At 28.1% G+C, this 16257-nt stretch overlaps 1 protein-coding gene across 1 annotated transcript in view; it reads left to right on the top strand.

The window, feature by feature from the left end:
- LOC108749377 (aminopeptidase N-like) overlaps positions 1 to 7748 on the top strand; it is a gene marked incomplete at its 3' end in the record, with an annotated part of 11204 nt that extends 3456 nt beyond the window's left edge. The window contains 8 exon segments of the mRNA XM_018488024.1: positions 3095 to 3110; positions 4496 to 4821; positions 4905 to 5007; positions 5199 to 5250; positions 5252 to 5338; positions 6926 to 7116; positions 7239 to 7577; positions 7670 to 7748. Coding sequence (XP_018343526.1) covers positions 3095 to 3110; positions 4496 to 4821; positions 4905 to 5007; positions 5199 to 5250; positions 5252 to 5338; positions 6926 to 7116; positions 7239 to 7577; positions 7670 to 7748 — 1193 coding nt within the window.
- Between the last annotated feature and the right edge of the window lie 8509 nt (positions 7749 to 16257).

The raw sequence follows: 16257 nt of genomic DNA on the forward strand, positions 1-16257 counted from the left end.
TCAAAAATAAAAATGTAATGGCTTAAAAGTATGCACTTGAAAACTTTAGCCCGTGAAAAACAGTGATGCTGTAAATAATACAATTTAAAAGAATAAGTGCGTATTCTTAGGCGATCTTACCCTACATTTTACAACACGAAGCAAAAAATCTATCCTATACCACCCACTGTTTAATGAAGTCTACATCTGTATAATTTGTACAAGAACTCAAGTTTGAACAATGAAGTACTGCTTAAGCTATTCCTTATTTTAAACTAAAAGTTTGTCAAATATCAATTTGATATAAAGACTTCAATATAAAGACTTATTTTTACAGGAGATTAATTTTACTAACAAGAAAGGGCATCATATTCGGAAATTTAAAGAATTATAAAACTCTAGCAGTATGGATACTCTATACATGTATAATACATGTAATAAAAATTTGTTTGCTGCTTGAATTCACTCTATAAAGGAATAAAATAAATCCTTAAAATGTGTATCATATACACTCAATGTTGTTGATTAATAACTTTTTAATCTTTTTAAACCTTCTCAAGATCACTTCTCAAGACCATGAGAAAATTCTTTGAGAACAAATGTCAAGATCAAATTCATTATTAGGAGGCTGAAGGCCTCTTATATTAAATAGGTTTTCTTATATTAAATAATTACTTTTTTCATTATGTACGTGTATTGCCATAGGACCTGCTCTATTACGTATGTTACAACGTGCAGTTTCCAATGAATTGTTTGCTAAAGCTATGAAAAAGTTCCTAAATATACAGTAAGTATTGTAATCAATAGATTAAAATAAGGATTAAAAAATCAAACGTAATAAATATAAGAAACAATATTCGTAAAATAAATAAATCATAAAGTATTTTCTTTATTTCTCTTTCATGTTATTTTTCATTTATAATTAAATTGTTTAGTTCGATAAAAATAATACTCTTTTTCTTTATCAATAAATTTTTTTCTATTTTTATTCTTTAGTGTTTGTTTTGAAGACATCTTTTTCAAAAATATTTTCTCTTTTTTATTATATTTAATTTATTAGAATTTATAAAATTGTTTTTGTTAAAAAAATTTGTTTGTTATTTTTATTTTTTTTTTAAATATCTTTTGATCAAGGTCGAAAAAGTTACTTTGTAAAAATAATTATAGTTATGTTTTTTTTATTTCAAGAAGTAACTACTTATTGTTACAAATTACCGACTCTAAAAAGTAATGAATTACATTATTCAAAGTGTAACTTTTGAGTTACTTTTCTGTTATCATTACAGAACAATATAAGTAACATTTTAATACTATTAGGACCAATGAAAAAAAAAGATTAATTTACGTTTTTATACATAATACATAATATAATATACGTTTTTATATATAATATATATGTTATATAATTTTATTTAAAAGATAGAAAATATTAATAGAAAATATTAAATTAGAAATTCATAGAAAAACATAAGATTTCTAAGATATGAATTGTGAATTTGCTAATCATAGTAGAAAATATAAGACAATAACTTTACGTACTTAGCCGCTTCGTTTTTTTCTTATGTGTTACTACCTTACGATATTCATTTGATTTATAGATCATCTATGATGAAAGTAATAAGCAGTCAGCTCTAAGAAATTGATATCATAATCGATTATGTTTCTTATATTCAATTGTAATTGGTCAATATTTATGGTTGCGTATAACTTATTGCACCACATTATTTTTATTGTAAACGGCCCTTTAGAGTATCAAAGAACCAGTAGACAATAAGTATCAGGATTAAATTGTAAAGACGCTACTATTAACGTGATATTCGTATAGTGATAATTCGCTTATTTACAAAAGATAAAGAATCAGTGAATATTAACAATAAGTAAAATTAAATTATTGTCTTCTAAAGTATTTGTCTTCTACGCAGTAGTGGCAGTATAATACAACTGTTCAAATTCTAATCAATTACATTAAATTGACAAATAAGTTTAAAATGTGTAAAGTAACTGTGAAAGTAACTCAAATTAATTATTAGTTACTAAAAAAAATGTAACTAAGTTAAGTTACAGCTAGAAAAAAAAAACTAAGTTAAAGCTGTTGCTTTTTTTTACTGAATTACTAGCTGGATAAGCATCTTGCCATTGCACTGTATTAGCTGCGGTGTTGATAATGCCAGCATCGCATATGCCAAATACGGTGGCAAAATGTTAAATGTCCAACTAGCAATCTAGCAAGAAGAAATGCAATATCGCTGTCTTAAGTAAAAGGTATACTGACAACTAATTGTAACTCATAATTACAAATAACTATAATTATTTCCCAACTTCTATATTTTGCTAACATATGTTTGATATCTCTCTCTACTTCCTTTTTTAAGTACCATTTCATAACATTATTTTCTACCTAAACAATTGTTATCATTTTTTTATTTTTTATTATTTATCTTCTTTTTTCGCCATTTTTTTTTCTTTTACGCATTTGATATAATTTTATATTTTTTTACTCATAAAAAGAGGACTTACCAATTTTAGTCTCCTTCAGTATGATTAATCTATATAAAAAATAAAAAGTTATGTCGTGTTTTGTTAAACGGACCTTATTGTAAATAGTATTTCTTTAATGTATAAAAAAATCTACACTAATTATATGTAAAATTTATGTCTATAACATATTTTGTTTATTATACCATAAGCTTCAATATTATATGAAAATTAACTCATTTCATTGGAACTTAATTTTCCATGTAATTAGTGCTGAATTTTTTTATACAATAAAAAGTATTATTTATAAGACCTATTCAACAAAAAGTTTGAAAACAACTAAAGACATGCCGTTTGTATCTAAACACTATATTATCAAATACGGTCAACAAAAACAAGAGAGAAAAACGACTAATCATCTTCTCCTTCCCTTTTCATATTGTGATAGTTGAATAGAAAGAGATGAAAAAACTGGGATGAATTCACTATATATTCTATCCTTATTATTAGTTTCTTATATTTTCTCTTAATTAACTTGATCCTATATCCATCTAAATCTCATAATATTTTAATTATAATATATTTTTCTTGCTTAGCATGAAAAATGCCGATAAATTTTGGCTCGCTTCGTCAGCTGCAGTGCATTCATATTATACGCAAACTAGGTTTGATATAAAACAAATTATATATAATATATGAATCCTTTTCGATAATTAAAATAATACCTTTTATCATTTTATATGTTTTGTTTTTTCTTGTTTAGCGTGGTAAAACTCGATTATTTTTGGGACGCTCTGCAGCATGTGCTATATTACTCTAAACTAAACTATTCCCGGTAAACAATATTTCATATATAATTACATATAATCATGTAAAATTATATACAAATATATATAATTATGTATAATTCATAATATAATTATATAGAATTTCATATGTAATGACTTTTATGCTTATATATACTTAAACATAAATTTTTTATTATGTATTTATTGTATATATTATATAAATATACATAACAATTTCTACACATTTTTATACATGGTTATACATATTCTAATTTATATAATTTATATATAAATTTATATAATTATATATAAAGTATCTATTTACATATTATTTTTATAGATGTTTAATTATGTATAATTACGTACATATGTATGAGTTATTTCGATTTATATATACAGTATGGAAGCTTTAATATTTTAATTCAACATTTGAAATTTTGCTGTAATATTGCTGAAATAATGATTTATACTGTATTGGGCATATAAGATTTACATATACAATTTTTGTAGTAGAACAGGACATGAGTTCTTGTCCACGGATATATGTACATATAATATATAAAATATATTTGTGTGCGTGTGCGTGTGCGCGCGCGTAATTGTAATTGTACTATATTAACTCTTTCTGGTGTATGTTTTATTTACACGAGTAACAGAAGTTATTTCAGCTAATATCTACTTTTAAGACTTTCACGTATATTTCCTCCCACGTGCCACAGACCGGCTAAGTATAATTATATACATATTTTATATATAATTTTATATAATTATGTATAATTATTTATACAATGTCCGAGAATGACCGCATCATCTCTCAGGTTGACTGAACTGAGTTGAATGAAAAGCTTTGTGTCATTTTGCAATTATCGCAATAATTAATGAGGTTATTAATTCCTAAAAGTCGCCAAATAAGCACGCATCCGTTCGATTTACCTCCAAATGCAAGTGATGATGGCATGTTACGACCATCCAGCGCGAGTATGTGTTTTCTTTTGTCGCTTATGCGTTGCCAAGGCCTCTTGTTACCTTGTAATAAATTAAATAAATAACTCCCCGCATATCTACAACGGTGGGCAGACCTACAGTCTCATCGCACATGTATTTGGCAATAAACTGCTATTCAGCGATGTTCAGAAATTAATATCTCGTTAATTGTTGCGAAAATTGCAAAATAATACAGGACATTTCGACTCGTTAATCCGCTCTATCTGTCTATGATAATTTGTTTTGAAACAAATATACCCTGTATATAGTTATAAGTATATGAAAAATTGTTTACCGGGTAGGTTTGATGTATTAGAGATGATAGATCATTGGATTTATCCACCACAAAATTATCCTGTGCTAAAAGTGACAAAAGTAGATCCTAATTTAGCGACGATTTCGGTGGAAAATTATAAATCATGGGAGGAAAAACTGCCATGGATACCTGTGACAAAAATTATATTGCTACACAATTCTGAAATAAATCAAAATTCTGATATTGTATGGCTAAGGCCAATCCATAAATACAAACCGTATGCTGATCTTCAATTTGATTTCGATTTTCAATGGATAATAATCAATGTAGAACAAATTGGTAATATTTTTAACAAAATTTAGTATATTTATTAAATTTATATTTACATTTACTTTTCAAAATATTTTTTATTTATATAATAGGATATTATCGGGTTAATTATGAAACTGACAATTGGCGAAACATTGCAAATTATTTGCGTTACTACTTTAAAAAAATACATGTTCTTAATCGTGCTCAAATTATCGATGATGCTTTTTATTTCCTGATAAGAGGACAACTTGAAATGTCCGTATTTTTTGAACTCTCGCAATATCTACCACAAGAAACAGATTATGTAGCATGGTACCCTATGTTCAAAGCTCTTGAATATCTGTCGACCTTTTTTTTATTTCCAGAAAGTCTAGATGTCAAGGTATATATATATATATATTATATATAATAGTATATTATAATGATATATATTGTAAAAAAAAAGAATGTATACATTTTTAATTTATATAAAAGATCGTTTTTAATTAAATTATTTTCAAGCAAATCTCAAAAAATGTTATATACATATAGGATAAGCAAAAATGTTTTAGATAAAAGTTTCGTGATTTGAAGTGAATACAAATAATAATAAAATTAATTTAAAAAAAAATAGTTTTTTATAATTATATGAATTAAGGTTATAGCCATTTTTTTAAATAAAATTATACTATTTCTTTTACATATAATATGATTTCCTTTATTATTTTGTACATAAAAATATTAACATATTGCCCATTTTTTTTTAATTTTTTAATGCCATGCTACCCATGCCATAAGTATCAACTTTTAACTTTAAATCGCATTTTAGTTTGTTTTGATATAAATTTTTGTTTATGAAGTATATAGTGTATTTGAAAATATATGTATTTTGTCAATTTCATATCTTTTGATTTAATATTAATTAGATTATACAATACATTAAGAAAATTTATCTCAGAAATATGACTGAGTGCCAATTTATTTTCGGACTTTCAATACAAAGAATCAAATATTAATAAGCCCTAAATTTATTTAAAAATCTTAAAACTTGTAAAGAAAAATTGTTGCAAAAAATATTACCATAGTCGGGATATATTTCTAATTTTAAATAAGTTTATTTAAAATACATATGTACGTATATATACGTATTAGTTTGGCATTTAGTACAAGCTCGAAAATAAAAGTTTACCAATTTCTTCTTTGTATCGGAAAGTCACTTTTGAAAAGTAATGCGTAATAGTAATAAGTTATTTTTTAAAAGCTATTTCTCCATCCTTAACGTTATTGTTACAGGCATAAAAAATTGTAACGTTATTACTGTACTGTTACTACTAAAAAATATACTAATGTACCAAGTACATACGTATATTGATAATGACAGTCGCTTTTTATCGATTAGTCAACAATATTTTACAAAATTGCACAAATGCACTTGTTAAAACTTAATTTTTTTCATTTTTCAAATTGCAACCCCAAGCACTCTTGATACTTTGATATTTTAAGGCTCAAGCCTCAAAAACACATCAAAAGCTACTGCAATTATATATATAAGTACAAGTATAAAAGCATTTACTTTCCATATAATACAGTATTAAGATAGAATAAAATTTATTATGTATTAGATAAAAAATAACTATTTTTAATGATTTAATTTATTGATATCTCTCATAAAGGAAAATTCATGCTAAGACGAAACAAAATGCGTTTAATTAATCGAAGGTGACATTTTCGTGTAGCATTAACGCGAAATTTAGAAAAAAGTTGTTACTCATGTTTTAACATCATAAAGGCACTTAAAATTGTCAGTTTTTGCCTCCTTGATGTCATTTTTCTCAAAACTGTGACGTGATAGTTTAATTTAAAAAATGATACGTGTTCAGCAGGCAAAAAATACATTAAAAACGAGTAAAATTGTTGTAAAATAATACAATATTAGTTATACAGTATAAGATATATACAAAATATATATGTATTTAAAAAATATAAAACAAGATTTGAAATTGTACTGTATTCGTACTTTTTAAAAGAAAATAAGAGAAAGATGTAAAGAAAGATAAGCGTGTGGTTATTTACATTCATCTTTCTTTATAAGAAGCATTGAATAAATATAAAAAATGTATATTATAAATGTATATTATTTAAAAACTTTTAGATACAAATGAAATATATTTTAAGCAATCTCCTTAATAATATCGGATATCTAGAAAATTTTGATGATGATGACTTTACTAAATCCTTAAGACAAGAAGCTGCAAGATGGGCATGTACTCTCGGCGTATCCCAATGTCTAAATAATGCCAGTTTTCATATATATCATCATCTTCTCAATCCTGATGGACATAGGTAATATATTTTACAATTTCTCGTATTATACATTTCTTTCAAACTATTTAACTGTAAAAGTATTTGCTCAAGATACGAAAGCATAAAAAAAATTCTGATTGTTATATTTTCTGGAAATATAGAATTTTATCATGGTGGAAAAGCTGGACATTTTGTAATGGTCTTATGGAGTCCGAATTTGATAACGGCACTTGGTGGTTACTGTACAATACATGGAAAAAATCTAATGATAACGCGATAATGGAATTTGCATCTTGCAGTAGATCTTCTTATGTTGTTCACAATTATTTGAATCTAACAATTAATACATCGGAAGATTGTAAATCTGGAAATGAATGTGAGGATGTAAATATGCTAGCCAAAAAACGTGTTAAACGTTTCTTGTACCTTGTTACAAAATATGCAAAAGAAAGAACAATACTTGAATACATAAAAGAAAATTATGAAAAAATAAAACCAAAGTAATATTATTTTCTTGATAAACATACATTTTCTCTCTATTATAAATATAATAAATGTTATACGTATTAATTAAAGATATCTTATTTTATAGGGAAGTTAGTACTATTGCAGCATTTACTATTATTATTAACCATATACATTCTTGGGAACAACTTGAAGAGGTAAATTATAATTTTATCATCATTTTAAATTATTTTAATATTCTATTATTAATTTTATTTCTTTAATTTTATTTCATGTATCTTTTGTAGCAATAATATTAAATTACTATTGCAATTATATTAAATACATAAACTATGATGCGTTAAAAATATTTTTATATATAGAATAAAATCATTCATTATTTATATCAAACATCAAAATAATCTATTTCAGGTGAGAAAAGTAGTGGCATATCTTCTAGAATATACAGAAACAAAATTTATTAATGATATTCCCCATATATTCCTTGATCACACGGTGTATCTTAAAAAGGTAAAATTATTGATTTCTTCTAGAGTTATATGTTCAATTTTTTATTGTTAAGGATCTTTTTCTTTATATATTCTATCTATGAATATTGAATAATATTATGTTTTAATTACCTCAATACTATACATAGAAATCTTTTTATTCAAAGATATTATACATAAAATGGTTATCATGCAAGAATAAATTATTATTCTATATATATATATATATATATATATATATGTACATAATTTAATATTATTATTATTAATAGATTGCTGATAAAAATTAAAATAATCTGTTTTAGATAAACAATTACGTGAAAAACAAATTAAAATTAGTATTTGATCAAATTTCAGACAAGATAGCAAAACGTAGACTTGAAATTTCAGACCAAAAACTTATATTTGATAATTTGAAAAATAGAAATAAGTAGAATAATCAATTTATTTGATCAGAAGAAAATGATACATGTACTGCGAATAATTTATTATTTGTTAAAAAAACATTCAATCACATTTGTGTAATTATTTGTTAGTGTCTTAATAAAAATTACTTTACAATTAGATGTACAGAATGCTTATTTAATTATGCAGTGACTTGTATAAATTATGCAAGTGATAAGATTATTGATAGTCTTACCTCGCATTACCTTATTATATCCTTATTATGATTAAAAATTGAATCTTGATTACAGACATTGTAAATAATTTTGAAATAATAAGACACCGTAAAATTACTTTCTTTTAAAAAAAAAATAAAAGAGGGACCCAAATACACACGCCTCTTAAAAAATAATTGTTAGTCAATTACATTTAAGAAGATGCTGAAGTAACAAACATTACAGTCGTATAAACATGTTCGAATAGACGAAACGGAATCAAAAATTTTTTTACAAAATTAAAGTAGACGCAAAATTAGAAAACAGTTGGGACAGTGAATATCATAAAAGTTAAAAACTTATATTTTTTTAAATAACTCATAGAGCTGTTACCTGACATAGACGTTTTCTTATAAAACTCTATAAGCACAGACAAAATAATATTGCATTACTCGTCGAATTACATGAACGAACAATATTGAGTTTATGAAATTAAGATTGAAAGCTTAAAAAAAAGATTTATATTGATTTACAAATTATGTGTACTATATATGTATGTATGCTTAGCAAAGACTTAGAATTATAAACAGAGCAGTAATTAAGTTTAACAGTAAGTGCGGATCTTGCAAGCAGTATGTTAGATATAAGAACTGATGTATACATTTAAGAAACAGAATGACAATGTAAAAAATGATCATTATGTCATTATTATTGACACTTTTAATTTGGAATTTAAAAAATCTGTTCTATTAACATCGATCAAGTTCGACCCGTCACTCTAACATTTTCTTAACCAATAAGAGATACTGAAATTGTCCTCTCTGTTTTACATAATATTCAAATTCTCTAATCTTTTAATTGCATTTCCAGAATAAAAAATCTTCTTCCGTAATTAAAGTATTGACAAAAACACAATCCGTAAGTACCAATTTTGTATAAAAAATAAAAAAAATTGGAAAATTACAGTTTTATTATCGGTTTTTGGCGCATCGACTCGTAACAACATTCTCATACGGCACAGAAGTTTGCAGCAATTTAGTTGCTTGAGATAGAAAGAAGCCTGAGATTTATTTCAAGACAAAAAAATGTAATATAATCAAGAAAAAAAAATTTTTAGTTGTAATTATTAATAATTGATAAAATAATGAAATTTTACCCCGCTAGCGCTCAGTATAATCATGATAACTCTGTTTAACGTAGGTAAGAAAGCAAAACGTGGTTAGATATCTTTTTTGAAACCGTACTTCTATTTTCAGAACGACAATGTATATTTTTCTCTCCGTAAATTTAACTATTCAGTTAAATTTACCCTCTTTCGCATAACCTAAATATATCACTTCCTTTATTCTCTCTCTATAAGCAGTTACAAGCTGACAATGAACGATCGGAGTTTTTCCTCAGCAATCCGTTGCCGACGAGACATTGATTATGTAATCAACACGGGGGTACACCACGTATAATTTCATTCTACGGAGTACCGTTGCTTCTACCGCCTAAGATTCGTCATTCCTCGGCGCTACTGTATACGTCTTTGCATGTTCACGCGAAATACTACGTGCAATAGCATAAGCGTTATAATGAAACGTAAAAAGGAAAGCCGGATTCAAGTTAGATTGCGGTCAATCTTTAAAACCGAATGACGAATTCTTCGCACAGCGAATTCTTCCCTACGTGTCAGAATCATCTTTTCACGTCTAAATAAATAAGTAAAGAGAGATATCGATGATAAGAGGAATTCAAGAAGGGAAGAAGCGAAGAAACATTTTTTATGAAAATATATAATATTTCAGTCGTACAAAATATCAGTGATTTATATATTTATTCGATATTTTGTATAATTTCACTTTAATGGCAAAGTGCAATTAAAGATACATTACGTCTTGCCGATATAACTTTTATGTAATATTGGTAACATATTTAATTTGCAACGAGAACGCAGGCAAAGTAGCACGATGCGCAGGTTGTGAGTGCCTGAACTAATGATCATTTCGGTGTGAATTACCGGCGGTCCGTGAAATGAATTCACACGTACGCCGGTGAACTGGACTCAACGCAGGCAAGACGAGGCAGTGGAGAAAGGATTGAAGCGAGACGCGAGCATAGAGAAATCTTTCCCGGAGCAAGCGCAAAAGAGACGAGCAGAGAAACCGGTCAACGTTCAAGAATGTGTAAAGTCCTCATTACGTATTACCCACATTACGGCGTGCGGTGTGGCTCGCTCGTATCCTTGATGAGTCCACTCCATCCCGCCTGCATTCCGAGCCATTGTATCTGCATTACGAGCGATATGAATCATCCCGGGATCGAGGAAGTTCTTGTCCTGTCGAGAAGCATTGATCCTCAAGAAATTTATAAAGCGATGACGACCTTACGCGTGTGTGATGCAAATCGAACAATATTTCTTCTATGCGCTGTTGAAGTATCTTTAGTGTTGATTAATCGCGTGGAATATCATACTGACAGAATTTAAAAATAAACTGTGCTTACAGAGTTATATTAAGCAATTACTGACAATGAGAGAACAGTATTTAATATATTTGTAACTATATAATTACATAATAAAATAATTAAAAGTTCTATTTTTATAGTTGTTGCTATAATATTTATAATATATTTATAGTTTTACCAGATGTTTTTGGGTTAAACCGTCAAACGTAAAATATGAATTTAGGATCTCAAAATACCAAAATTTTCCTCTATAAGTTTGCTTGCAAACTCTTCGTTTAAAAAATATTGATTTCTGTTATAAAAGTACAAAAGTGAATAATGTTGAAATAATCTAGGCTTATCTTCTTTGCTGCTTTACAATAATCAAACTGTAATTGTGATATGTTCTGTTTAAAATGATATCCTTCAGCCTGAGACAAGTATTATACCAATCGATGAAAGATCGAATAGCTGGCTGACATTGTGATTCTGTAATTTCTTTTTCATTATCCCCTGTTTCATAATAAAATGTATAATTACATTTTTATTATTACAAAATAATAAAGGATAAATCTAGATTATTTCAACATTATTCATTTCTATAGTTGTTAATTTAAGAAGTCAATGTCTCTTAAACAAAAGATTTGTAAGTTCTAAAAGAAAATTGTTTATTGTTTTGAGAACAATGTTTCTAAATTCATATTTTAAGTTTAGCCCGGAAACACCCTGTATATCAAAAAATATATAGCTGGCATAAAAAATTATTATAAATATTATATTCAAATTATGATAATTTCAACAATTTTTTTATCTGTCTGTGTATACAGAATATCTTAGATAAAAAGAATAATTATATGACTACTAATTACTATTCTCTTCTACTAATTGTTACTATGATGGCATTAATAAGGTTTAAACACAGCAAACGATTGAAACATGCAAATTCAAACGTGTGAAATAAAAACCTTCAGCCGCGTTATTATCTTAAACGCTAACTGTTATTTCCATAGAAGTCGATGAAGTGATTGTTAATGGTGAGATATCGGGAAATAGCATACAAGTCTTATTGCTGGATTACTAATCGTGCGATTGTGAATGTCAACAATGGTTAACGGAACACCAGATTATTTTGATAAGATAATCTATGAAATAGTCGGTATTTTTTTCAATCGTGGATGACTCTTTGACACCAAAGTATGAAATAATTCAACAGTGAATTAAATACTAGCAACCAATAAGAAATTAACTAAATCAAAATATTAAAGATATAAAAGATATAGAAGATAAAAAAGGATACTATTGAAAGATAATACTGATTTTTAATAGAATAATCATTCTATTTTATTTGTAACCAAACTGAATATTATATTATTTCAAGACTTCACGGAAAAAATGATTTTAATTAAGATATCTGAAAATTTATAGCTATATATACATCTATAAATAATTTCGTTTAATAAATAATAATAAGTAAAAGGCAAAGAGTCGATACATTTCTTTAAAATTGACCGAAGAATATATTACAATTAACAAGAGGTAAAATTACATAAAGCAAAAATAAAATTAAAAATAAGAAAATAATAATAAAAAGTCGTTTAAACCATCAAATTAATAATTATATAGGACGCTCGAACTATAATTGCTAAAATGCTTTTTGCAGCATTGTCATTAACGCTTAGAATTCTATATAATTAAATTTTGATAATCCAACGAAGTTATTATATTTTCAGATACTAGCTTTCCAATAACTAGTTATTTTCTGTATCTAGCTAAATTTTTTAATACTTTAACAAAATCGTTCTTTCCATGTTTTATAATTCGAATTTTTGACCTCGACTCTTCCGGCAGTTGCTCAGTTCATATCGATGCGCGTCTGTGAATTTCGGCGAGTAAATAATAATTAATATCCTCGGTAATAATTAACCGAGCGTACAGACTCAAAAATGCGTGCGTAACAAGATCATCATAAATTCAATTCCATGATAGTTAACACATCCTTAAACATTCAGTGCTGGAAATTAATTCTGACATTTTCGTTTTGGAAGATCCTCTGCGGAGCTCGATTTCGACTCAGTTTACAGTAAATCGAAACAGCACACGATCCTGCTCTCGTCCTGTTTGCCATCGTGTTTGCCGTCATCTAGATAGTTGACACGCCACTCGGCGAACATCGCGACAAAGTCTGAACTCGTCTCTATATTTATCGACGTATGACGACAACGACGATATCGGGCTGCGCGAAACGTCCGCAAACGGAATAGCCGCCGCGCTCCGGTACCGTTACACCAGACAGCTTCCTGCTGATCGCGAACTACGGCTTCCATTGGCCCTGCTTCGCCGGCTCTCCTTCGCATACTTATAGCATCGTCTTTTCGGCATCGTCATTGTCACCTACTCCCATGAACGTGTGTGCCTCGCTACTGTACCGTAAACTCCGTTGATGATCGAAAATTCAGAATGCGTCCGCTGCGAGGAATTCGCAGCGAGCCTTCGGGCTATGCCACAGTTACAATAAACACAAAAATTCACTCTGAAATATCTGAAATGAAATGCAATTTTGTTCCCGTTCGGTTCCACAATCGGCTGCATTATTCAAAATTTCTGACGAAGTATTTTATTTTATTTCATTTGCTCGTGTGGGTGAAAAATTTGATTCCAATTTTTCCGACTTTTTAATTTTTTCATTTATTTTTTTTTCTTTAAAAATTACATGAAAATTATTTATAATGCAATACGTCATAATAGCTTATAAATAGTTCATGCTATGTTTTTATATGTACATTTATGCAATATTTACAGTTTATATTTACATATGTATAATCGAAATTAAAAAATATAAATTAAGTTATATAAACTAAGAGTAAGTTATAAGACTAATTGTAGGTTATATTTTCCTTGTACTATTTCCATATAAAAAAATTTGAATTAACTATTACGTTAATTATAATGACATAAATAAATATAGTTTTGAGACTTTTCCATAAATTCAATTTTAATGTTATAATAATATATCTTAGAAAAAAGAGACATGGGAGGGAGAAAGAGAGAGGGAGAGAGAGAGAGAGAGAGAGAGAGAGAGAGAGAGATAATACTAATTGATTGGACAAAATCGCAAACTGCGTCTGCCAAATGAATATTCACTGAATATGATATTGAAGCACTAATTTAACTCGGGTGCAAGTACGCCGAGACATTGGTGATTTTCTCGACAGCTACAAGACCGTTCTGTGCGATGAAAATAACTGTAGGATAATGAAATGGCAATTATTAGCGGCACAGTTTTAATTAGCTGCGCTCTGTGCTCCGGGTGATATATGACATGGTGTATAGTTGCGATTGTAAAATCATGCCAATATTTCAGATAAACACAAAACGCAGTTTTATAAAAATACTTGAATCAAACGAAAAAGCGCACAAATATTGCTATTCCGCCATTGCTCAAAACGTTCAAGTTCAAGACGGAGGGAATGTATATGATATATGAGTTACGAGCACAACCATTTATTGCAACGTAATCATTGATTCAGCACATTTCCATTTTTTTTTATATTTCACAGAATTGTTTGTTTTTTTCAGTTAAATTCCTTCTCGTGCTGAATCACAAACAATTTTTCTCTGAAGAGAATGATTTTAAAATATCTATAAATTTAACTACAGATTTGAAAAAATTTTTGTTAAATTATCAAAATAATTTATAAGAAACTCAAACATAATAAATTAATTATGCTGCAATTAGTTTGATCCGACATAATTATTTTAATAGACCAATAAAATTATTTTTAGTATATTATTTTTTGTATTAGCTAAATTTTTTAGAACTTTAAAGTTTTAACAAAACCTTTCTGTGCATATAAACTTTCATTAAAACGTGAGAAAATACTCTTTAAATTCTTTCCATTGTACAAATGTATTTGCTTTATAAAAAGAATTTTGTTTAATTCCGAGAAAAAGGTAAAATTAAATTTTTTAAATAAAAAGACAGAAACAATTTTAATATTTGTCTAATAGGCGACTCGCGATTTCAGGAATATCATTCCGGACTTTACTATGTAACTGAACTCTCGAAGAAAGAGAGTGATACACTTCTTACGATATCCGTAATAGTCAATCGACGATAGGATCGACCGCAACCGAGCGTGGAATGCAGCTATGCATCTCATTCTCCCGTTCGACGTCCCTCGGTGAAACCAGCATACGCACACGCGGCATACGCGCGAGTACGTGTACTAGCGGATAAAGAGGTCGTCGTAAATGCTTCGATGTTAATTCGCCACGAGTTTTGTAGGACACGCCGTGCGAGGCAAAGCGAGGCGTGGCGAAGCCCAAGTAGATGCTCATACACGGCCAAAGAAGCGATACGATGAGCGTTAACGACTACACCTGAGCGTCAGCCTGGACATACGTCGAACGGTTTCTTGCGCCAAGATCGATGCCCTGCCTGATAGCTTCCTAGACATTTTGTATCGTATCGCGTCCGAAATTGTCTGCGAGGATTGTTTATCTGATACATTTTTAAATAATACCAAATTATACTGATTTACAAGATTTCTATTTCTCAACAGATGAATGATAACCTTTATGTATTTTTAGCTACCGAAAAAGAAATAAGATTTAAAAAGTTCAATCACCTACAAATTTTTAAAAAATCAAGGATTTTATTCTTTAAAAATTTTTAATAATGAATCTTAAAATTACTCACTATAATTGATGGAAGTTTATATATAATTTTTTTTACAGTGTGTGTACGAAATGTAAATTAAACATCTTCGCGCGCGACTAATTGATTTAACTTTATTAACTCTATAGTTACCGGCGTTAAAATCGTTTTTGAAGTTACGTGAACTCCCGACTAACTTACAATCTGAGCTGAGTTAGTAACAAATTTGGTCAAATTAATGAAGTTTGCTTTGTATAAAGCTAGATTATTGTTAAAAGATTATTAGATTTCAAATTTAAAACGGATTAGAATTCTAGTCTATTTCGTACCATTCAGGCTTTCGTATTCTTTGCTATCTTAAAGAGAAACGTGATTTTCCTTCCGGAAGTACTAACTTTAAAATTAATTTTACCTATAGCTATAGTCGAATTCGAACGGTTCTTTGCCTGGGTCAATGTCTTGTCATGAGCGCTTGACAGTACTTTGCTTGGTGTATCGATACGGCTAATGCATCATACCTAATGATATATTCCGTAAGTGGTTT

This window comes from Trachymyrmex septentrionalis, unplaced genomic scaffold, assembly GCF_001594115.1.
Source record: "Trachymyrmex septentrionalis isolate Tsep2-gDNA-1 unplaced genomic scaffold, Tsep1.0 scaffold29, whole genome shotgun sequence".
In the NCBI taxonomy this organism is placed as follows: domain Eukaryota; kingdom Metazoa; phylum Arthropoda; class Insecta; order Hymenoptera; family Formicidae; genus Trachymyrmex; species Trachymyrmex septentrionalis.